The sequence below is a fragment of the Bufo bufo genome, chromosome 6, assembly GCF_905171765.1.
Source record: "Bufo bufo chromosome 6, aBufBuf1.1, whole genome shotgun sequence".
NCBI lineage: Eukaryota > Metazoa > Chordata > Amphibia > Anura > Bufonidae > Bufo > Bufo bufo.
In genome coordinates, this window is record NC_053394.1 from 434,112,140 (window position 1) to 434,137,873 (window position 25,734).

The 25,734-nt window shown below is 48.8% G+C and overlaps 1 protein-coding gene across 1 annotated transcript in view; it reads left to right on the forward strand.

Annotated features, from left to right (window-relative positions):
* LOC121005827 (myosin-1B-like) overlaps positions 1–25,465 on the forward strand; it is an 84,191-nt gene extending 58,726 nt beyond the window's left edge. Inside the window, exons 36-46 of the mRNA XM_040438588.1 lie at positions 18,453–18,557; positions 18,870–18,965; positions 20,267–20,425; positions 21,251–21,792; positions 21,945–22,212; positions 22,295–22,674; positions 22,827–23,126; positions 23,357–23,656; positions 23,706–24,000; positions 24,664–24,957; positions 25,040–25,465. Of these exons, the coding sequence (XP_040294522.1) occupies positions 18,453–18,557; positions 18,870–18,965; positions 20,267–20,425; positions 21,251–21,792; positions 21,945–22,212; positions 22,295–22,674; positions 22,827–23,126; positions 23,357–23,656; positions 23,706–24,000; positions 24,664–24,957; positions 25,040–25,465 (3,165 nt within the window). The remainder of the gene's footprint in view (positions 1–18,452; positions 18,558–18,869; positions 18,966–20,266; positions 20,426–21,250; positions 21,793–21,944; positions 22,213–22,294; positions 22,675–22,826; positions 23,127–23,356; positions 23,657–23,705; positions 24,001–24,663; positions 24,958–25,039) is intronic.
* Positions 25,466–25,734: the final 269 nt, after the last annotated feature.

Here is a 25,734-nt window from a genome sequence, read left to right on the forward strand (position 1 = left end):
AATATGCAAAGAGACAAAGCACTACAACCCCCAGTATGCAAAGGTAACCCTGACCCTGCACTGGTGAGCGGGCGGACTGGTGAATAAATTGTATCGGTGAATAAATTGCGCTGTCACCGGCGGGATGGAGGGGGGGTTGGGCGCGTGCGGACTCGCGGCGCGCTTGTAGTGGGTCGGCTTGGGCAGGGCCGTCTTTAATATTGATGGGACCCTAGGCGAGAATTTACTTGGTCCTCCTGGATCCTGCCTTCCCACACCCTAGCAGACAATCACGCCCTCCACCACTACATATAACATAGCTTACAGTGAATGACTGTAAATACTTACAGTTCTGAAGACTCCAGCAGGATCAGGATCAGTGCTCTGGGCAGTGGCTCAGCTCACCCTAGCGTTACAGTGCCTCCCAGCACCCCACAGTATGCAGTATAGCACCCCACAGTATGCAATACATAGTATAACATCCAACAGTATGCAGTATGGCATACAGTATAGCACCCCACCGTATACAGTAGAGCAGTATAGCACTCCACAATATACAGCACCCCACAGTATACAGTAGAGCAGTATAGCACTCCACAATATACAGCACCCCACAATATACAGTAGAGCAGTATAGCACCCAGTATACAGCACTCCACAATATACAGCACCCCACAGTATACAGTAGAGCAGTATAGCACCCAGTATACAGCACCCCACAGTGTACAGTAGAGCAGTATAGCACCACACAGTATACAGCCCCCCACAGTATACAGCACCCCCAGTATATAATCTCATATAACAGCCCCAGGTATATAATCTCATACAGCAGCCCCCCAGTATATAATCTCATACAGCAGCCCCTCCAGTATATAATCTCATACAGAAGCCCCCAGTATATAATCTCATACAGCAGCCCCCAGTATATAATCTCATACAGCAGCCCCAGTATATAATCTCATACAGCAGCCCCCCAGTATATAATCTCACATAGCAGCCCCCCGCCAGTATATAATCCCACAAAGCAGCCCCCCAGTATATAATCCCATACAGCAGCCCCCCCCCCCGGGCCTCAGTATATAATCTCATACAGAAGCAGTCCCCCCAGTATATAATCCCACACAGCAGCCCCCCCAGTATATAATCCCACACAGCCTCCCCCAGCATACAATCCTCAGACCCTCCCCAGTAGTCACATCCACCTCTCCAGTGCTGACACTCTTTCCCCTCTACAGAAGCTGCTGAGCAGCCATCCCTGATCTTCCTACTCTGCAGACAGTCGGCCTGTGATAGCAGAATGCTGCCGACCCACGTGACCTACCCTTCTCCTGCAGGCTGCAGCAACACTGAGTCCTGGAAGAAAGAAAGGACCTTTGACTACCTCATAGCCATGTGACCAGTAATATAGCTATGTTACTAGTCACATGGTGATGATGTCACGTAAGGTCCTTTTTCACACAGCTCTCACTCTCTCACAGTTCGCTCTGGAGTGCCGGTGTTCTGTCAGAATAATATACCTTCACGGCACGCAGGCAGCATGGCAGCACCCCCCTGTAGCTGACAGCCCGACACCTGGGGCGGACGGCCCCCTTCCCCGCGGCACGCCACTTGATGTAATTGAAATTGTGGGCTTGTTGCTGTCGTCTGTGCCCGGCCGTGCGGCAGTCAGGGCTACTGGCTTAACGGGAATTTTCCTGGTATGCCGGTAGACCAGTCAGGCCCTGACTCTTCCTCAGAGTATGTCTTTCTCAGGTCTAATTCACACATTAAGATGGGCCTAGACTTAACAAAGGTCGCCTTATCATTAATCAGGTCGTAAATGTACCTTGTAGAATGTGTTTTGTGAAGTGTTTGGTTTTGAAAAAGTCTCTGAATATCTGAGTTAACCTTGGGGGGGGGGGGGGGGGTTAAGTGAGAATCATGGTAATGTCTCAAATAGTTGAATACCTCCTTGTGTGACAGGGGAAGAGAGGTTTGGATTGTCTCAAAAGGGAGTAGCGAATTGCCCTGAACAATCTGATCTAGAGTGTCAACACCTGCCTTATGCCCCTTTGAGAGGTTAATGTTCTCAATATTGTTTTCTAGAATTTGGAGAGGAATCAAGTTATATGGGAAAGCGTCCAGATCTCCATCGGAGCGGTGGAAGCATTGCCATAGTGTCCCAGCATATGCTATAGTTAGGAGAGTGGGTTTGGCAGGCGCGTGACAGCATAAAAGCTGCACAAGATAGTTTTTCAGCGAGTCAGGATCTATAGAAGCTGACTCAATTTGAATCCACTGTTTGCTGGTGGAATCATTCCACCATTCCCTTTAGAAACGACAGACCAATTGCACAGTGGTAATCCTTTATGCTAGGAAGACCCAGACCCCCAACATTTCACCTTCTAGTCATCAAATTGTGAGCTATTCGAGGTTTACCCGATTTCCATAAGTAGTTATTCAGGATTGTTTGCGCTTTCTTAAAGAAGGTTTATGGGATAGAGATAGGAAGTGCTCTGAACGTATATATGTTTGGGTAAGGTCATCATTTGGAACACAGCTATTCTTCCCACCCAGGATATTTCTTTCATAGCAAGGCTGTTGAGGTCAAGCTCAAGGGTATTCAAAAGAGATTCATGATTTTGCTTATACAGGAGGGAACAAGGGGTGGTAAGTTTGATGCCCAGATAAGTTAAGTTAATTCTGACGTTTGCAAGTCCAGAGGGTAAAGGGTTTTCAGTTGTCTGATTTCGGAAATGGGGATGTTGATAGGGAGGACTTGTGATTTAGACTCATTGATTTTGTAATATGACAGTAAACCAAAGTGGGAGATCACCTGTAAGGCCCTCCCAAGAGATTTAGACGGATTTGATAGAGTGAGAATAATGTCATCTGCATAAAGCGAGATGGTGTGGGTGGAGGGGCCCACAACAAAGCCCTCTATCTCATCTGTGTTGCGAATATGTTGGGCTAGGGGCTCCAAGGCTAAAATGAAAAGTAGGGGCGAAAGTGGACATCCCTGGCGGGATCCGTTGGTGATTGTGAAACTATTAGATAACATCCCATTCACAAAGACCTTTGCAGTAGGGTTAGAGTAGAGGCTGGAGATAGCATTCAATATGGGGCCTTGAAAACCCATCATGTCTAGGACCGAGAAGGCAAAAGGCCAGTGAAGGCAGTCAAATGCTTTCACAGCATCCAGGGTCACCGCTAGGAGGGGGGATTTGTGGATTTCAGCATCATTAAAGAGATCTAATACTCTGCGGATATTATCGGAGGCTAACCTGCCCTTAACGAAACCTCTTTGGTCAGATTTGATTAGTAGGGGGAGAATGGGGGCTAATCTAGAGCCAATTAGTTTAGCAGATAGTTTACTGTCCGAATTCAATAGGGAGATAGGTCTGAAATTTTGTGGAGTGTCTGTGGATTTGCCCGGTTTGGGAAGTGTTATGATCTGGGCTTGCAACATTTCTGTAAGGAAGGGTGAACCCGACAGACATTTTTTGAAGATAGCTGTTAATTGGGTGTAAAGCAATTAGTGGAATTGTTTATAATATTCATTTGAGAGACAGTCAGGTCCAGGGGATTTACCTTGAGGAAGGGACGATATTAATTTTGGAATCTGCAGGTCAGTTAGAGGGGCGTTTAAATCTTCTTGTTGGGTTGGTGAGAGGGAGGGTAGGGAGACTTTTGCTGGAAAGTCTGAAACTAGTTCACCATAATTCTCTGGCAGAGTGATTGTGTCCCTGAGATTGTACAAGTTCAAGTAGAAGAGTCTAAATTGTTCGGCAATATCTCTTAGATCTATCAGTTTTGCTTTGGTGAGAGGTTTGAGTAATATGTGGGATCTTGGATTTGCCTTGTTGGGATTTGAGTTGTCTGGCTAATAAACGTCCTGTCTTGTTACCTTGCGCAAAGTATTTAGATCTCAATCTAAGCAACCCCTTCTCATACTCGCGTAGCAGCAGCGTTCTTAGTTTATCCCTCTCTAGTTTCAATTCTTCTGTTAGTGGGGCAGAAGGTTTTTGTTTATTCATCGACACCAGTTTAGTGATTTTTTTCAATTTGTGTCTTAACTATTAATTCTCTTCTTTTCTTCTCTATGTGGTTTATCTTAATAAGTAAGCCACGGATAAAGGCTTTGTGGGCTTGCCACTGCCACAGAGGCCCCCTAGAAATGGAAGATGGGTTACTTCAGGTTCTGGTAGACTGAGAGTTGTTGATAGAAGACATGTCCCACAGTCTGTGGCTCTCCATAATTCATTTGCAGCACTTTCAGAGTGCAAGAGCAACATGGAGGATGGCTCAGGCACAGGGGGTGAGAAACAATCATCTCCCATACCTAAAGTATGTAAGACTGCAGTCAAAGACAAAAAGGAGAAGGTGAGGACTGATAGTAAGCAGCTGTTGGTGGGCGATTCCATCATAAGAGGTGTGAAGTTTGAGGAAAATGGTGTTGTGAGATGTCTCCCTGGTGCTACCGCTAGCAGGGATAGACAACGGATCCTTAATATTGTTAGGCAAGCAAAGCAGTAAAGGGAGGTGGATGCTATTGTCCATCTTGGGACAAATGATCTGGCTTGCAATGAGGTTTCAAAGGTGAAGGAAGCTTTTCACACACTTGGAAATGATATACGGGAGGTTGCATCAACTGTTTCATTCTCTGCAGTTTTGCCTGTGCATAACCTTCAGCATGACAGGAAGATGCGCATTAAGGAATTCAATGTATGGCTTGGTGAATGGTGTCTGAACCAAGGGTTTGGCTTTGTGTCTTATGTTAGCTCTCGTTGGAATGGAAAAGAACTGTACAAGAAAGATGGTTTGCATCTTTCTCTGAAGGGAACGAATGTCCTCAGTGAACAGTTCCAAGTATTTGATAAGGAGCATTTAAACTAGGAAAGGGGGGCAAAAGAGTGATAATCCAGCAGTCCGACTGCCCTCCGGAACAATGCCAGAAGATGCCAGTAGCACAAAGGTTAAGAAATGACAAGCTCAGATTCTTGTCTACAAATGCTCGCAGTTTAGGGAATAAGATCAATGAACTTGAGGCTATAATGGCATTTGAGAATATAGATTTAGTGGCTGTTACTGAGACGTGGTTCAATGGGAGTAATGACTGGGATATAACAATACCAGGGTTCTCTCTATACAGGAAAGACAGAGAAGGCAAGAAGGGGGAGGGGTGACCCTATATGTGAAAGATAGCATTAAATCTAATTTGATACAAGTTAGCGAGACCAATTTAGAGTCAGTTTGGGTTACCTTGCAGCTTGATAATCATAAGGTAACTCGTGTAGGTGTGATATATAGACCACCTAGCCAAGTCAAAGAATTAGATGATCTACTAGTTGAGGAAATAGCTAAAATGACATTGAAGGGGGAAGTTATCATTATGGGAGACTTTAATCTTCCTGATGTAAACTGGAAAACCAAAATAGCTCGTTCTGCCAGGAGTACAGATATTCTAAATTCCCTACTGGGATTATCTCTACAGCAATTACTTGAGGAGCCAACCCGGAAGGAGGCCATTTTAGATTTAGTATTCACAAATGGGAATTTGGTATCTGATATTACTGTAGGGGAAAGCTTGGGATCTAGTGATCACCAGTCAGTGTGGTTTACTATAAGTACAGTGACTGAGTCACACTACAGAAAAACAAAAGTTTTAAATTTTAGAAAAACTGACTTTTCTAAAATTAGATTAGTGCTATACAAGTCCCTTTCAGATTAGAACGGTTTCAATGGAGTCCAGGAGAAATAGGACTACTTAAAAGTGGCACTATTGAAGGCAACAGAAAATTGCATTAGGCTTGTCAGTAAAAGCAAAAAAAGGAAGAGACCACTGTGGTACTCAGCAAAAGTGGCCAAAATCATTAAAAACAAAAAGATAGCATTTAGTAATTATAAAAAATAAAAAAACGAGCTTCACAGACAAATTTATAAGATTAGCCAGAGAAAGGCCAAACAAGTTATAAGAACTTCTGAAGCACAGGCAGAAGAGAAATTAGCTCAGTCAGGGAAAAAAGGCGATAAGGCATTCTTCAGATACATAAATGAAAAAAGGAAACTAAAACAAGGAATTACCAAATTAAAAACAAAAGGAAGGTATATGGAAGAAGATAAAGAACTAGCTGACTGCCTCAATGAATACTTCTGTTCAGTTTTTACAAAGGAAAATGAAGGAAAAGGACCTCAGTTAGGAAAGAAGACTAATGATTCTTTTGATGCATGTGTCTTTACAGAGGAAGAGGTTCTAAGTCAGCTGTCTAAAATTAATACAAATAAGTCACAGGGGCCTGATGGGATACACCCAAAGCTATTAAAAGAGCTCAGCGGTGAACTAGCAAAACCATTAACAGATTTATTTAACCAATCACTGGTAACAGGAGTCGTCCCAGAAGATTGGAAATTGGCAAATGTTGTGCCCATTCACAAGAAAGGCAGTAGGGAGGAGTCGGGCGACTATAGGCCAGTAAGCCTGACATCAATAGTGGGGAAATTAATGGCAACCATACTTAAGGAGAGGATTGTGGAACATCTAAAATCCCATGGATTGAAAGATGAAAAACAGCATGGGTTTACTTCAGGGAGATCATGTCAAACTAATCTTATTGATTTTTTTGATTGGGTGACTAAAATAATAGATGGCGGAGGTGCAGTAGACATTGCTTATCTGGACTTTAGTAAGGCTTTTGATACTGTCCCACATAGAAGGCTTATGAATAAATTGCAGTCTTTGTGCGTGGACTCCCATATTGTTGAATGGATTAGGCAGTGGCTGAGGGACAGACAACAGAGGGTTGTAGTCAATGGAGTATATTCAGACCATGGTCTTGTTACCAGTGGGGTACCTCAGGGATCTGTTCTGGGACCCATATTGTTTAATATCTTTATCAGCGAAATTGCAGAAGGCCTCGATGGTAAGGTGTGTCTTTTTGCTGATGACACAAAGATTTGTAACAGGGTTGATGTTTCTGGAGGATACACCAAATGGAAAAGGATTTAGGAAAACTAGAGGAATGGTCAAAAATCTGGCAACTAAAATGTAATGTTGATAAGTGCAAGATAATGCACCTGGGACGTAAAAACCCAAGAGCAGAATATAAAATCAGTGATACAGTCCTAACCTCAGTATCTGAGGAAAGGGATTTAGGGGTCATTATTTCAGAAGACTTAAAAGGTAGGCAGACAATGTCATAGAGCAGCAGGAAATGCTAGCAGAATGCTTGGGTGTATAGGGAGAGGCATTACCAGTAGACAGAGGGAGGCGCTCATGCCGCTCTACAGAGCACTTGTGAGACCTCATCTGGAGTATTGTGCTCAGTACTGGAGACCATATCTCCAGAAGGATATTGATACTTTGGAGAGAGTTCAGAGAAGAGCTACTAAACTAGTACATGGATTGCAGGATAAAACTTACCAGGAAAGATTAAAGGACCTTAACATGTATAGCTTGGAAGAAAGACGAGACAGAGGGGATATGAGAGAAACTGCTAAATACATAAAGGGAATCAACAAGGTAAAAGAGGAGAGAATATTTAAAAGAAGAAAAACTGCTACAAGAGGACATAGTTTTAAATTAGAGGGGCAAAGGTTTAAAAGTAATATCAGGAAGTATTACTTTACTGAGAGAGTAGTGGATGCATGGAATAGCCTTCCTGCAGAAGTGGTAGCTGCAAATACAGTGAAGGAGTTTAAGCATGCATGGGATAGGCATAAGGCCATCCTTCATATAAGATGGGGCCAAGGGCTATCCATAGTATTCAGTATATTGGGCAGACTAGATGGGCCAAATGGTTCTTATCTGCCGACACATTCTATGTTTCTATGTTTCTATATAATAAAAGGGTCTGCTACTGACCCTTCATTGAAGAGAAAGAATTCTCGCAGTGACTGAGAAATTTCTGCCTGATAATTTGGGAAGTGGTATAGTGATGTTTTATTTCTCCATACTGGTGCAGTCTGATTTTGGTATTGGTCCTCTAAGGTAATTGTAATGAGGGCATGGTCTGACCCACTAATTAGTCCAATTTCAGACTTCTTGGTGTGGAACAGAGTGGTGTGATCCACTAAAAATAAATCTATGCGGGAGTATGAAACATGAAAGGGAGAGAAAAAGGAGTAATCTCTCTCTTGACTGTGTTGAGCATGCCAAACGTCAATGAGACCCTCAGAGTGGATGAAGGAAGCCAAGCTGCTTGTGGAGCGCCTGGACGGATTAGTGGAATCTAAAAAGGGATCTATGATGGACTTAGTCACCACATAGAATTAGTTTACCCTTTTTGATTTTTTTGATCTGTCTATTTAATTTATGAAGAATCGACATTTGTCGTTCGTTGGGGGCATAAATGTTGACCAATGTGTACACAATGTTATTGATAGAACAAACCAAAATAACGTATCTCCCTCCTTGGTCCACCTTTTGAGAAATGGGAGTAAAAGAGACTGAGTTTCTAATAGCTATGAAAACCCCCTTGCCTTTTTAGAGTGGTGTGTGTGAGTTTTTATAGGGAATAAGCGATGTCTTACTCTGCTAGCATCACTGTTGAGGAGGTGGGACTCCTGGATGCATAAGATGTCTGCCCCTTGCGTCACTGCCTCCTTCCACAGAAAATTTCTCTTTTGAGGACAGTTTAAACCTTTCACATTCAATGACATTATTTTAACCCCCATGGTACTGTACATAATAAGATTTATGCTGGGAGTGAAATATTGCTTAAGAGAGTTGGTCTGGTGAATACTTGAGTGAATCAACGCAAATAACATAAGAAAACAAAAATAGTTGGAATACAAACATATTAACCAGTACGGTGTTACCCATTTGTAGGTAGAAAGGGCGGAAAGTCCTTTCAATGAAGTTGAGAGTGTAAAGGCTGACCGTTGGTTGAGAGGACCGCACCTATGAAAAGAACATATTAAAGAGAGAAGAACCTCCATAAATGCAAGCTGTGTGACCCAATAGTTGTCACGCTCCCTAGGGGGGAGTACGGGAGCTTTGAACCTGTAATAAAAGGTTAGACATAATGAACAGGTTTAACAGGGGAGTTTTCAATACGGCTTTGCACAGTGCCTCAGGTTTTGCGGTTTCTTCTGTAGGACACTTGTTTCCACTCCTGTGGGATTTGCGGGAGATGCGTAGGGTTCCCTTTTTCTGGGTATGAAGGTGGGATTCTCCACTCTTGGAGCAGCTTTTTGCTCTCTTCATTGGTGCGAATGGCGTGAAAGTTCCCATCTTTGGATATTAGTAGCTTAAAGGGAAAACCCCAATGGTACGCTATGTTGGAGTTGCGTAGTGATAATGTTATGGGCAGGAGGGATCTCCTCTGTCTTAAAGTAGATGTCGATAGGTCAATGAACATTTTCACTGACTGAAAAGGTGAAGGTAGAGTGCCAGCTTTCCTTGCTGCATACATAATGGCTTCTTTGACATGAAAGAAGTAGATCCTTGCTAGGGTGTCTCTAGGGACATCGGGACCCAGGTGTTCTGGTTTGGGGTTCCTGTGGGCCCTGTCTATAATTAGATCATGTTCTGTCAGATCTGGCAAAGGCTTGCTGAATAACTTCTTTATGTAGGCAGAAAGGTCTTGGGGTTGCACCTCTTCAGGTTTGCCTCTGAGTTTGATGTTATTTCTGCGTGAGTGATCTTCAATATCAGTCTTTTTTTTTATGGCTTCTACCTCTTCTGCCATGTCGTTATGAGCGTCTATTACTGCATTTTGGGAGGTAGCAAATTCACCCATTTTTGACTCCACATGTAGTACCCTATCCTCCCCCTCTTGAATTCTGGCGGACATTGGGTTAATCAACGATACAATGTCCTTCTGCAGAGAGGTTTTTAGCGCCATCAATACCTATTTTAAAGTTTCCTCTTAGGGCGGTTTATCGGAGGTTGGGAAGCTGCTAAATGAATCTGTTTGTGAGCTAGGGTACATACTGGGCCCTTGTGAGGCACAGACCAGAGCAATGTCAGAAACGTCAGTTTTTTTAGGGCTGGTGAGCGGAGACTTGGTCTTGTCTGGCGCCATGATGGAAATCTGCTTCTGGTAGCGGCGGAGGTCTTGTGTCTTCTGGCGTAGGTGGGAGAGAAGGAAGGGTAATCTCTTGAGAAAGAGGGGTCTGCTCTCTCTGGTGGGGAGAGCGATCCGGGCGCTTGTGCAGGGGACATGCTGAGGATGGAAGCCGGGGAAGCTGCCTTGCTGTCTGATCCGGCGCCAAGAGTCCAAGTTCCCGCTGTTGAGCCTTGGAAGGGTTCTTTTAGTCTTCCCCATGCTGTCAGTGGGTATTTTAGTGGGATTTGCCGCTGGTAAGGATGGTCTAGGTGAAGGTCCTGCTGTGTAGAAGTCGCTGTGGTGCAGGAGCAGATCATTCTCGGCTGCCTTATTAGCCATTGTGTGGTGAAGTGTGAAAATGACACCTATTTTCTGCCGTGTATTAGTGGCACAAAAAAAATTGATTTGCCGTTCAGTAGTGCAGTCATATGTTCTAAAGCCCTTTTTGTCGTGTATTAGTGGCAAAAGAAAAATATATTTGCCGTTCAGTGGTGCAGTTATATTTTCTAAAGCCCTTTTTTCCATGTATTTATTTTTGGGGTGTTTTAATTTCCTTTTTAATTTATTTATTTATTTGATCTGACAGTATGTCAGACAGAGAAGTGCCAGGCCCTGCAAAGGGAAGTGGCAGAGGCCTAAATGTTTCTGGCGCAGGCAGAGGTCGCAGCAGAGTAAGTGGGGGTGGCAGCAGGAGTCGCAGCTAAAGGCCTGAACTCCCAGTGTACTCTAGCGGTCGTGTCTTGACCAGCAACCCAGCGGTTCTTGAATGGTTGACTCGGTCATCTACTTCATCCCAACTGACATCAGACACCCCCAGCCAAGAGTCGGTGGGTTCGTCAGACACAACCCTTAGTTGGCATGGCCCGGGAGGAGGCCCTGTGCCCTCACCTGTCCTCAACCTGCCTCTGTCCTTTTCTGTTCCCTCAGAAAGAGAAGTATTATATGCTGTGGCTGAGCCCCACTATACAGTGAGGACGAGCTACTAGAGGACAGTCAGCAGCTACTGGCCAGCCAATATGTGGAGGAGACATCCGCCGCTTCCTCCGCTAGGCGGGCAAGAAGTGATGAGGAGAGTGGCGTGGGAGCTGGTGTTGCGAGCGGTCAGGCTCCTGACCCAGAGACCGTTGAGGAGGACATCAGTGACGTGCAGACAGTACTCAATGATGATGATGTAGCTGATCGCACTTGGGAGCTGCGTAAATTTGTGGCTTCATCATCATCGGGAGAAGAGGGTGGCAGCTTGCCAGTGAGGCAGCGGCGGAGCCAGCAAGTCGCTAGCGTGGATGGGAGTCAGCAAGGTGGCAGCAGTGGGAGGTCGGTAGCCAAACGTGCCCGGGCTAGACCACTCGCTTTGCACCGTGGTTCCGATGTGGTTGTCCAGCCTGCCGCTGCATTATCTAGTGGCACGCACCTGGTTTCAGGCAGTCAAGGCTCCACCACCTCAGCCGAAGGGAGCTGTCTGTCCTTCCCATCATCTGCTAGTCCTGATTCTCCTGCTCCTCCACTTACACCTCATCAGTCATTCCGTCAGCAATCGATCACCGAAGCGATTGCCAAGAGACAACAGTAGGCCTGCACTCATCCAACGGCGCAGAAGCTGAATGTGCTCCTGTCCAAGTTGCTGGTGCTGAAGTCCCTCCCTTTCCAAGTGGTGGACTGTACACCTTTCAGAGAAATGATGGCTTGTGCCGAGCCAAGGTTTAGAGTCCCAAGCCATCATTTCTTTGCCAAAAAGGCAGTACCAGCCCTGCACAAATATGTAGAACAGAAGGTGGGCCAGTCCTTGAGCCTGCCGATGTCCGCCAAAGTGTAACTACGGTCAGGGACAATACACCCACTGGGTGAATGTGGTTCCTGCACAGCCACACCATCAACTTGGCCAGGTGATACAGCTTCTGCCTCCACATTGTCACGCCGTTGGTCCTGCGACAATGTCCGCCTCTGCCTCCTCATCCTCCACCGTGTCCTCAGTCTCCACTTCAGGGACAATTTACAGTGCTCCTCCAGCATACCACATGTGCAGGGCACGGCAGTGTAATGCTGTTCTGCACCTCGTTTGCCTGGGTGAACGGAGTCACACAGGGGAGGAACTGCTCCGTGTCCTTCATCAAGAAATCAAATCCTGGCTTTCTCCACGACAACTCAAAATCGGAACCATGTTGACCGACAACGGGAAGAACATGGTGTCGGCGCTGCATCAAGGAGGGCTGAGCCATGCGCCCTGCATGGCACATGTGTTCAATCTGGTTGTCAAGCGGTTCCTTAAGTCTTCCACCCATATGCAAGACATCCTAAAAATGGCCAGGAAACTTTGCATGCACTTCAGCCACTCGTACACCGCAAAGCACACCCTCCTTGAGCTGCAGCGGCAGAACAGCATCCCGCAACATCGGCTGATATGCGATGTTTCCACCCATTGGAATTCCACTCTCCATATGTTGGACCGACTGCACGAACAGAGAAAGGCCATAAACAATTTCTTGATGATCCAAGCGGACAGGAGTACTCCCCTGTGTAATTTTGATGTCAGCCAGTGGCAGCTTATGCGTGACACCTGCTGATTCCTCAGGCCCTTTAAGGAGGCCAACGTTATTTGTCAGTTGCCAGGACTACGGGATGAACAACGTCATTCCACTGCTTCATGTCCTGGAACAGATGCTGCTAAATCTGGCTGGTCAGGGGAATGGAGACGTGGCACCTAGATCTGACGGCCACATGAGCCCTGTGGGGGCTGAACTGGAGGAGGAGGAGGAGGAGGACATTGGAGCACAAGCAATGTGTAGCGAAATGGGTGATTTTTACACACGGGTGATAGGAGAGGAGGAGCAGGAGCAGCCAGAGGAGCTATAGGGTGATGAGGAAGACGAGGCAGAGGACCCAGACACACCGTGGCCGTATGCAGTGGAGATGGATGCAGGGAGTCCCTCCAAGTCACTTTCACAAATGGCCCAATGCATGCTCACTTTCTTGCGTAGTGACAGCCGAATTGTCACCATTCGGCAGAGGGATGACTTCTAGCTCTCCACCTTGTTAGACCCTCGCTACCGGTCCAAAATGGGTGCCTTTTATACACCCGCTGAGAGGGAGGACAAACTGAACTACTATAGAGCCATCCTATGTAGTCAGTCGGCCGCTGCCTATCTGCTCCATTGTCCATCCTCTTGCAGGTCTGACCGGGGGGTCCCTCTGGGCTCACGTTCCTCTGCCATGGCTGCTGTGGCGGAGGGGGGTAGGAGCAGTTCCAGCTCTATCAGCAGCAACTTGAGTCTAGAGTCGCTGATGAGCAGCTTTCTTCACCCGCCTAGTGAAGAAACTACTCACAAGCAGCAGCAGCTAGACCTGGAGCAGGACATGAACTAGCAGGTGGTGGCATACTTGGACAGTACACTGCCACCCCACATTGAAGATCCGCTGGACTACTGGGCAGCCAAACTGGATTTGTCGCTGCAACTAGCAGAGTTTGCCCTGGAAAATCTGTTCTGCCCAGCCAGTAGTGTGGCATCAGAGCAGGTGTTTAGTGCGGCGGGGGCCATAGTTACCCCAAGAAGAACTCGCCTGTCTACCCAAAATGTGGAGAGACTGACCTTTTCTCGAGATCAATCAGGCATGTATCGGCCAGGATTTCCACCCACCAATGCCTGATGCATCAGACTAGATCATCCATGGTGCCACACCAACACTTTGACAAAATAGACCGGTTTATTCTGGCTACCTGCCTCAGCTACTATTCTGATGCTGCCACCCACCTGATGCCACACATCGGATGCCAAGTGTTCCTTCTTTCACCCACCATCTTCAGCTGGTACTCGTATTGCCATCCACCTCTCCACTCTGTCACCGGGTCACTCTGTGGTCTCCTGATGCTGCTGCCACCTCCTCACTATGTCACCTTTCCACTCTGTGGTCTCCTGATGCTGCTGTCACCTCCACACTGTCATTGTGCCACTCTATGGCCTCCTGATGCTGCCGCCACCTCCACACTCTGTCATTGTGCCAGTCTGTGGCCTCCATTCAGATAAACAGATTTCTAGCACGAAGGAGATAAAATCTTACATGTTCTTTATTGAATATTCAAAATGTACACACGGTGCAGTGAAAGAGGTCCCTCTGTGTCCCTGGTCAGACCGACATGTTTCGAGCCAGCCAGCTCTTAGTCATGATCTGTAAGCTGTATGGGTCTGGACACACATATGGGACTCCACCTCCAATCAGGTGCATGGGAAAGGGTAAAGGGGGGATGGGAAACAATGTGCAGGTGATCGGAGGCGGGGCCGCAAACGGAAACCAAGCCCAGGCAGCAACCTGCTTTAAACATAGTGAAATATACAGAGTGAAAAAACCCAACACAAATAGATACAAAAATGAAAGTTCTTTCACGTATAAAACTTTTGGGCACTAAAAAGGCTGTAAAACAGCCCAGGAAAGAGCTAGAGGGCTGCAAAAGGCAGCAACATGTAGGTAAATCCCCTGCAAACAAATGTGGATAGGGAAATGAATTAAAATAAAAATTCCTCTCCCAGCCCCAGAGGGTCCACTAACACCACCACGACCATGTCCACGTCCGCGTCCGCGTCCCTTATTAGATGTTTTCCTCATTGTTCCCATTCACCACAATTTTGAGAATGGCAAATTTGGGAATAGTTTTTCAACCCAGAAAAAAAAGTCTGCTTTTACGGTCACTACAAATAACTTGACCAGCTAAAACTGTGCAGATTTGCTTGAATAGAAATGTGAGACCTGTTTTTTTTTTTTGCACTGTGTGACAGGTATAGGTTTAATCACAGAACCAGACTTCTATCTGCACGGTAGCGTGTGTCTTAGGTTTTTCTGAATCACACTATCAGTACCTTCAATGTAAGATATCCTTTTTGGGATAGATTTCAAGTAGGCCTCAAATACCAGAAACTAGTTATTTGGAGAATGGCAAATTTGGTAATAGTTTTTCAACCCAGAAAAAAAAGTGTGCTTTTACGGTCGCTACAAATAACTTGACCAGCTAAAACAGTACAGATTTGCTTGAATAGAAATGTCAGGTCTATTTTTTAGGCGCTGGGTGACACAGGCTCAACTTGCCCCTGATGTAGTATATGGCCAAAAAATAACCACACTGTTGATGGTTAAATGCACTTGGGTGACACAGGCTCAGCCTGCACCAGATGTAGTATATGGGCAAAAAATAATCAGACTGTTGATGGTTAAATGCACTTGGGTGACACAGGCTCAGCCTGCACCAGATGTAGTATATGGCCAAAAAATAACCAGACTGTTGATGGTTAAATGCACTTCGGTGACACAGGCTCAGCCTGCAGCTGATGTAGGATATAGCACAAAATAACCACACTATTGATGGTTAAATACACTTGGTGATAGCTCGTGCTGGCGCATCACAAGTCACAAAATGGCCGCCGATCACCCCAGAAAAAAAGTGATCTAAAAACGCTCTGGGCAGCCTCAAAAAAGTGAGCAAGTCAATACTAGCACTTCAATGATCCACAGCTGCAGATCGATCACAGAATGAAGTCTTTTGGAGGAGTTAATCTGCCTAATCTCGCCCTAACGTCGCAGCTGCAACCTCTCCCTATGCTTGAATCAGCAGAGTGACGTGCAGCGCAACGTGACCCAAGCTTATATAGAGGCTGGGTCACATGCTGCACTGGCCAATCACAGCCATGCCAATAGTAGGCAAGGTTGTGATGGCCTCTTGGGGCAAGTAGTATGACGCTTGTTGATTGGCTGCTTTGCAGCCTTTCAAAAAGCGCCAAGAAAGCGCCGAACACCGAACCCGAACACGGACTTTTACGAAAATGTTCGGGTCCGTGTCACGGACACCCCAAAATTCGGTACGAACCCGAACTATACAGTTCGGGTTCGCTCATCCCTACTAGCAACCATGCGTGAAAATCGCACCGCATCCGCACTTGCTTGCGATTTTCACTCAGCCCCATTGACTTCTATGGGGCCTGCGTTGCGTGAAAAACGCACAATATAGAACATGCTGCAATTTTCACGCAACGCACAAGTGATGCGTGAAAATAACCGCTCATGTGCACAGCCCTATAGAAATGAATGGGTCCGGATTCAGTGCGGGTTCAATGCGTTCACCTCACGCATTGCACCCACGCGGAAAACTCGCCTGTGTGAAAGGGGCCTAAAGGTTCTTGCACCTCAACCTCCACACAGAAGAGCGTTCTGGGATGTTCCTCCAGCTAGTAGTACTCCTGTACCTCGACATCCTCCACAGCCTCATGCTGCAGCTCCACCCAGCTGTAGGCTAAGTCCAGTCACTGATCATTGGCCAGCTGCAGATATATACTGGCACTGTGCTATGAGGCATCCACAGACTCACACAGAGTTGCCATCAGCTTTCCCTTTATGCTTGGTTTACACCAGCCAATCAGAGATGCAGGCAGCCCTCCTCCCAATATACAGGGAGTGCAGAATTATTAGGCAAGTTGTATTTTTGAGGATTAATTTTATTATTGAACAACAACCATGTTCTCAATGAACCCAAAAAACTCATTAATATCAAAGCTGAATATTTTTGGAAGTAGTTTTTAGTTTGTTTTTAGTTTTAGCTATTTTAGGGGGATATCTGTGTGTGCAGGTGACTATTACTGTGCATAATTATTAGGCAACTTAACAAAAAACAAATATATACCCATTTCAATTATTTATTTTTACCAGTGAAACCAATATAACATCTCAACATTCACAAATATACATTTCTGACATTCAAAAACAAAACAAAAACAAATCAGTGACCAATATAGCCACCTTTCTTTGCAAGGACACTCAAAAGCCTGCCATCCATGGATTCTGTCAGTGTTTTGATCTGTTCACCATCAACATTGCGTGCAGCAGCAACCACAGCCTCCCAGACACTGTTCAGAGAGGTGTACTGTTTTCCCTCCTTGTAAATCTCACATTTGATGATGGACCACAGGTTCTCAATGGGGTTCAGATCAGGTGAACAAGGAGGCCATGTCATTAGATTTTCTTCTTTTATACCCTTTCTTGCCAGCCACGCTGTGGAGTACTTGGACGCGTGTGATGGAGCATTGTCCTGCATGAAAATCATGTTTTTTTTGAAGGATGCAGACTTCTTCCTGTACCACTGCTTGAAGAAGGTGTCTTCCAGAAACTGGCAGTAGGACTGGGAGTTAAGCTTGACTCCATCCTCAACCCGAAAAGGCCCCACAAGCTCATCTTTGATGATACCAGCCCAAACCAGTACTCCACCTCCACCTTGCTGGCGTCTGAGTCGGACTGGAGCTCTCTGCCCTTTACCAATCCAGCCACGGGCCCATCCATCTGGCCCATCAAGACTCACTCTCATTTCATCAGTCCATAAAACCTTAGAAAAATCAGTCTTGAGATATTTCTTGGCCCAGTCTTGACGTTTCAGCTTGTGTGTCTTGTTCAGTGGTGGTCGTCTTTCAGCCTTTCTTACCTTGGCCATGTCTCTGAGTATTGCACACCTTGTGCTTTTGGGCACTCCAGTGATGTTGCAGCTCTGAAATATGGCCAAACTGGTGGCAAGTGGTATCTTGGCAGCTGCACGCTTGACTTTTCTCAGTTCATGGGCAGTTATTTTGCGCCTTGGTTTTTCCACACGCTTCTTGCGACCCTGTTGACTATTTTGAATGAAACGCTTGATTGTTCGATGATCACGCTTCAGAAGCTTTGCAATTTTAAGAGTGCTGCATCCCTCTGCAAGATATCTCACTATTTTTGACTTTTCTGAGCCTGTCAAGTCCTTCTTTTGACCCATTTTGCCAAAGGAAAGGAAGTTGCCTAATAATTATGCACACCTAATATAGGGGGTTGATGTCATTAGACCACACCCCTTCTCATTACAGAGATGCACATCACCTAATATGCTTAATTGGTAGTAGGCTTTCGAGCCTATACAGCTTGGAGTAAGACAACATGCATAAAGAGGATGATGTGGTCAAAATACTCATTTGCCTAATAATTCTGCACTCCCTGTATATGTAAACATGGATGCAATCTACCAATACAATATTCAGGGCTATCAAAATTGGTTGGAAGCTGCAGAAACTTGTCCACCCATCAAGAACTGTAGAAGTCAGAAATACCGAACTGAGTAATATTATAATACATCTTTAGAGAGGTCAGGGCTTCATTTCTTTCTGATACAAACTATAAAAACCCCTACATAGACATGTTACATGAAAAAAAAATCTTTGCTGCCTGCAGCGACCACTAGAGGGAGCACACTGCCTACTGCATGTCCAATTAACTCAATAATAAATCTGTATGCAGAGAGCTCCCCCTGGTGGCAGCTGAAGGCAGTAAAGATTTTTTTTATGTACGTACAGTATGTCTATGGCATCAGAAAAATGGACTCTTGCTGCAAGGAATGAGTGGATACCGCATAAAAACTAGAGTTTCTAAAATTAGAATAATTTATAATTGTTCCAGGTCCGGGAACTGGAAAATGAGTTGGACGCCGAGCAGAAGCAAAGTGGTGAGAACACGAAAACTTACAGGAAAGTGGAACGGAAACTTAAAGAAGTGGTCTATCAGGTGAGGAAATGAGGCGTGCGTCAGACGTTATCTTCCTTTCAGACAGATTTATTATAGACTGGCAGTTTTGGTGGTTGTTATTGGAAACAGTCAGCAAGCTTGTGGGTGGACACCCCCTAACAGCTTAGTGGAGTTTTTATAATGCGGTGGCAGTTTATTTATTTTTTTGTGCCCAGGGTCTGGTGTACAGAATGCAAATCACCAGAGTAATACCTGTGCAGAAGCTTAACAAGGAGAGAATGCTGGGAGATTTCAGCTCTGAGGGTGCAGAATTGTGACTAGATAATGAACATAAATCTTTATTTCCCTTAGTCAGAAGAAGACAAGAAGAATGTCCTGAGACTTCAAGACCTGGTCGATAAGCTACAGGCTAAAGTCAAGTCGTACAAGAGACAGATGGAGGAACAGGTGTGTACTCCAGCTCTCCTTACCTTCAGGACCTCGACGGTTATCATGAGCTCTGGCAGCACACTGCGCTCACGAAGTCCGAGCCGCCAGATCGTACGATAACCGGTTACGCAGTCTAAGACTGTATGCTGCTGTGGCTGATTGTGGGAGGATGCTGGGATCCTAGTCTAACCAGACCTAACTCCTCGTGCGGAGAGTCGGGTCGTTTACATAGCAGGTTTTTTTATATATATTTTTTTACATTTTTTTAAATCCTTTAAAACCGTGCAGGATAAATGATAAACATTGCTATATATCAAACAATTTCAGAGGCGGTGATACCAATTATGTATAGATTTCTTACTGTTTATATTTTTTTTTATATTTGTGGGTTTTTAATATTTAAAAAAATGTTAATTAACCTTTCTTAGCCTCTCTAGGGATCTCGACCTGCAACCCTTAAAGAGCATCTGTCAGCAGTTTTGTACCTATGACACTGGCTGACCTGTTACATGTGCACTTGGCAGCTGAAGGCATCTCTGTTGGTCCCATGTTCATATGTGTCCGCATTGCTGAGAAAAATTATGTTTTAATATATGCAAATGAGCCTCTTGGAGCAACGGGGGCGTTACCATTGCACCTATAGGGCTCAACTTTCTCTGCAACGGCTGCACCCTCTGTTCTTTGATTTGCAGGACCAGGCAGGCATGATGACTTTTATACTGCCTGGCCCATCTATCAAAGTACAGAGGGGCGGCAGTTGCAGAGAGAGCAGAGCCTCTAGGTGTAATGACACCGCCCCTGTTGCTCCAATAGGCTCATTTGCATATATTAAAACATAATTTTTCTCAGCAATCTGGACACATATGAAGATGGGACCAACAGAGACGCCTTCAGCTGCCAAGTGCACATGTAACAGGTCAGCCGGTGTCATAGGTACAAAACTGCTGACAGATGCCCTTTAATCACTGGTGTAATACACTGTAATGCTTCTGTATTACAGTGTATTGTGCTGTTTGCGGTTATCCTTTGACACCCTGATGACACGACAACCACTTGGGGCCCCACCATTGCATCGTACAGGACTGAACGGTAACAGAGGGATCCTTTCCCACCGTGTAGCCACAAGTCAGCTGGCTCCTGCCGTGTGTAAAGCGGACACAGCCCCTGACTCCACACCATGCAATAGCTGTGCTCCAGGGATGGACATTTATGTCATGGGGCACCTCGGGGTGGGGTAATAATTTATCTACAGGCGATACCCCATTTCTGGTGATGGGTCCCCCTCACACAGAGTCCTTCTCTTATGTGCCATTTTATAGGAGGAACAAACCAATGTTTATCTGGCAAAACTGAGGACCCTTCAGCACGAGCTGGACGAGGCCGAGGAGCGAGCGGACATTGCTGAATCCCAGCTCAACAAGCTCCGAGCAAAGAGCCGCGACTTTTCTACCAAGGTATTGATGGCGACTTGTCATCAGGTTACCTGGAGGATCTGTCCTGAAGACCGTTCTCCCCGATAAGGCTTCATGCATGACCATGTCCTTTTTGCAGTCCGTGTGCTGCATTTTATTTGCAGACCTAACAATGGGTCCAGGGTCTGCATTTTGCGTATCTATTCTATTCTTTTGTGAAGCAGACACACGGAAGCACATATAGCAGATGATCCGTGTGCTTTCTCTGCAAAGAGATAGAACATGTCCTATACTTATCCGTAAAATGCGGCTCGTGCACCCATTGAAGTCAGTCCCACCTCACAGACAACGGTCTAGCTCCACCCCCACCTCACAGCTAACAGCCTAGCTCCACCCCCACCTCACAGACAACAGCCTAACTCCACCCCCACCTCACAGACAACAGTCTTACTCCTCCCGCACCTTGCAGCTAACAGTCTAACTCCACCTCCACTTACCAACAGTCTAACTCCACCCCATCCCACAGTCTAGCTCTACCCCCACCTCACAGACAGTTTACCTCCACCCCCACCTCACAGTCTAGCTCCACCCCCACCTTACAGCTAACATTCTAGCTCCACCTCCATCTTACAGCTAACATTCTAGCTCCACCTCCACCTTACAACTAACAGCCTAGCTTCACCCCCACCTCACAGACAACAGTATAACTCCACCCCTAGCTCACACCTAACATTCTAGTTCCACCCCTCACCTCTAACAGCCCAGCTCCACCCCTCACCTCTAACAGCCCAGCTCCACCCCCACCTCTAACAGCCCAGCTCCACCCCCACCTCTAACAGCCCAGCTCCACCCCACCTCTAACAGCCCAGCTCCACCCCTCACCTCTAACAGCCCAGCTCCACCCCCACCTCTAACAGCCCGGCTCCGCCCCTCACCTCTAACAGCCCAGCTCCGCCCCTCACCTCTAACAGCCCAGCTCCACCCCTCACATCTAACAGCCCAGCTCCACCCCTCACCTCTAACAGCCCAGCTCCACCCCTCACATTTAACAGCCCAGCTCCACCCCTCACCTCTAACAGCCCAGCTCCACCCCTTACCTCTAACAGCCCAGTTCCACCCCTTACCTCTAACAGCCCAGCTCCACCCCTCACCTCTAACAGCCCAGCTTCACCCCTCACCTCTAACAGCCCAGTTCCACCCCTCACCTCTAACAGCCCAGCTCCACCCCTCACCTCTAACAGCCCAGCTCCACCCCTCACCTCTAACAGCCCAGCTCCACCCCTCACCTCTAACAGCCCAGCTCCGCCCCTCACATCTAACAGCCCAGCTCCGCCCCTCACCTCTAACAGCCCAGCTCCACCCCCACCTCTAAAAGCCCAGCTCCACCCCTCACATTTAACAGCCCAGCTCCACCCCTCACCTCTAACAGCCCAGTTCCACCCCTCACCTCTAACAGCCCAGCTCCACCCCCACCTCTAACAGCCCAGCTCCACCCCACCTCTAACAGCCCAGCTCCACCCCCACCTCTAACAGCCCAGCTCCACCCCCACCTCTAACAGCCCAGCTCCACCCCCACCTCTAACAGCCCAGCTCCGCCCCTCACCTCTAACAGCCCAGCTCCGCCCCTCACCTCTAACAGCCCAGCTCCACTCCTCACCTCTAACAGCCCAGCTCCACCCCTCACCTCTAACAGCCCAGTTCCACCCCTCACCTCTAACAGCCCAGCTCCACCCCTCACCTCTAACAGCCCAGCTCCACCCCTCACCTCTAACAGCCCAGCTCCACCCCTCACCTCTAACAGCCCAGCTCCGCCCCTCACATCTAACAGCCCAGCTCCACCCCCACCTCTAACAGCCCAGCTCCACCCCTCACATTTAACAGCCCAGCTCCACCCCTCACCTCTAACAGCCCAGTTCCACCCCTCACCTCTAATAGCCCAGCTCCACCCCCACCTCTAACAGCCCAGCTCCACCCCTCACCTCTAACAGCCCAGCTCCACCCCTTACCTCTAACAGCCCAGTTCCACCCCTTACCTCTAACAGCCCAGCTCCACCCCTCACCTCTAACAGCCCAGCTCCACCCCTCACCTCTAACAGCCCAGCTCCACCCCTCACCTCTAACAGCCCAGCTCCACCCCTCACCTCTAACAGCCCAGCTCCACCCCTCACCTCTAACAGCCCAGCTCCACCCCTCACCTCTAACAGCCCAGCTCCGCCCCTCACCTCTAACAGCCCAGCTCCACCCCCACCTCTAAAAGCCCAGCTCCACCCCTCACATTTAACAGCCCAGCTCCACCCCTCACCTCTAACAGCCCAGTTCCACCCCTCACCTCTAACAGCCCAGCTCCACCCCCACCTCTAACAGCCCAGCTCCACCCCACCTCTAACAGCCCAGCTCCACCCCCACCTCTAACAGCCCAGCTCCACCCCCACCTCTAACAGCCCAGCTCCACCCCCACCTCTAACAGCCCAGCTCCGCCCCTCACCTCTAACAGCCCAGCTCCGCCCCTCACCTCTAACAGCCCAGCTCCACCCCTCACCTCTAACAGCCCAGCTCCACCCCTCACCTCTAACAGCCCAGTTCCACCCCTCACCTCTAACAGCCCAGCTCCACCCCTCACCTCTAACAGCCCAGCTCCACACCTCACCTCTAACAGCCCAGCTCCACCCCTCACCTCTAACAGCCCAGCTCCACCCCCACCTCTAACAGCCCAGCTCCACCCCTCACATTTAACAGCCCAGCTCCACCCCTCACCTCTAACAGCCCAGTTCCACCCCTCACCTCTAACAGCCCAGCTCCACCCCCACCTCTAACAGCCCAGCTCCACCCCACCTCTAACAGCCCAGCTCCACCCCCACCTCTAACAGCCCAGCTCCACCCCACCTCTAACAGCCCAGCTCCACCCCCACCTCTAACAGCCCAGCTCCACCCCCACCTCTAACAGCCCAGCTCCACCCCCACCTCTAACAGCCCAGCTCCGCCCCTCACCTCTAACAGCCCAGCTCCGCCCCTCACCTCTAACAGCCCAGCTCCACCCCTCACCTCTAACAGCCCAGCTCCACCCCTCACCTCTAACAGCCCAGTTCCACCCCTCACCTCTAACAGCCCAGCTCCACCCCTCACCTCTAACAGCCCAGCTCCACCCCTCACCTCTAACAGCCCAGCTCCACCCCTCACCTCTAACAGCCCAGCTCCGCCCCTCACATCTAACAGCCCAGCTCCACCCCCACCTCTAACAGCCCAGCTCCACCCCTCACATTTAACAGCCCAGCTCCACCCCTCACCTCTAACAGCCCAGTTCCACCCCTCACCTCTAATAGCCCAGCTCCACCCCCACCTCTAACAGCCCAGCTCCACCCCTCACCTCTAACAGCCCAGCTCCACCCCTTACCTCTAACAGCCCAGTTCCACCCCTTACCTCTAACAGCCCAGCTCCACCCCTCACCTCTAACAGCCCAGCTCCACCCCTCACCTCTAACAGCCCAGTTCCACCCCTCACCTCTAACAGCCCAGCTCCACCCCTCACCTCTAACAGCCCAGCTCCACCCCTCACCTCTAACAGCCCAGCTCCACCCCTCACCTCTAACAGCCCAGCTCCGCCCCTCACATCTAACAGCCCAGCTCCACCCCCACCTCTAAAAGCCCAGCTCCACCCCTCACATTTAACAGCCCAGCTCCACCCCTCACCTCTAACAGCCCAGTTCCACCCCTCACCTCTAACAGCCCAGCTCCACCCCCACCTCTAACAGCCCAGCTCCACCCCACCTCTAACAGCCCAGCTCCACCCCCACCTCTAACAGCCCAGCTCCACCCCCACCTCTAACAGCCCAGCTCCACCCCCACCTCTAACAGCCCAGCTCCGCCCCTCACCTCTAACAGCCCAGCTCCGCCCCTCACCTCTAACAGCCCAGCTCCACTCCTCACCTCTAACAGCCCAGCTCCACCCCTCACCTCTAACAGCCCAGTTCCACCCCTCACCTCTAACAGCCCAGCTCCGCCCCTCACCTCTAACAGCCCAGCTCCACCCCCACCTCTAACAGCCCAGCTCCACCCCTCACATCTAACAGCCCAGCTCCGCCCCTCACCTCTAACAGCCCAGCTCCACCCCCACCTCTAAAAGCCCAGCTCCACCCCTCACATTTAACAGCCCAGCTCCACCCCTCACCTCTAACAGCCCAGTTCCACCCCTCACCTCTAACAGCCCAGCTCCACCCCCACCTCTAACAGCCCAGCTCCACCCCACCTCTAACAGCCCAGCTCCACCCCCACCTCTAACAGCCCAGCTCCACCCCCACCTCTAACAGCCCAGCTCCACCCCCACCTCTAACAGCCCAGCTCCGCCCCTCACCTCTAACAGCCCAGCTCCGCCCCTCACCTCTAACAGCCCAGCTCCACCCCTCACCTCTAACAGCCCAGCTCCACCCCTCACCTCTAACAGCCCAGTTCCACCCCTCACCTCTAACAGCCCAGCTCCACCCCTCACCTCTAACAGCCCAGCTCCACCCCTCACCTCTAACAGCCCAGCTCCACCCCTCACCTCTAACAGCCCAGCTCCGCCCCTCACATCTAACAGCCCAGCTCCACCCCCACCTCTAACAGCCCAGCTCCACCCCTCACATTTAACAGCCCAGCTCCACCCCTCACCTCTAACAGCCCAGTTCCACCCCTCACCTCTAATAGCCCAGCTCCACCCCCACCTCTAACAGCCCAGCTCCACCCCTCACCTCTAACAGCCCAGCTCCACCCCTTACCTCTAACAGCCCAGTTCCACCCCTTACCTCTAACAGCCCAGCTCCACCCCTCACCTCTAACAGCCCAGCTCCACCCCTCACCTCTAACAGCCCAGCTCCACCCCTCACCTCTAACAGCCCAGCTCCACCCCTCACCTCTAACAGCCCAGCTCCACCCCTCACCTCTAACAGCCCAGCTCCACCCCTCACCTCTAACAGCCCAGCTCCGCCCCTCACATCTAACAGCCCAGCTCCACCCCCACCTCTAAAAGCCCAGCTCCACCCCTCACATTTAACAGCCCAGCTCCACCCCTCACCTCTAACAGCCCAGTTCCACCCCTCACCTCTAACAGCCCAGCTCCACCCCCACCTCTAACAGCCCAGCTCCACCCCACCTCTAACAGCCCAGCTCCACCCCCACCTCTAACAGCCCAGCTCCACCCCCACCTCTAACAGCCCAGCTCCACCCCCACCTCTAACAGCCCAGCTCCGCCCCTCACCTCTAACAGCCCAGCTCCGCCCCTCACCTCTAACAGCCCAGCTCCACCCCTCACCTCTAACAGCCCAGCTCCACCCCTCACCTCTAACAGCCCAGTTCCACCCCTCACCTCTAACAGCCCAGCTCCACCCCTCACCTCTAACAGC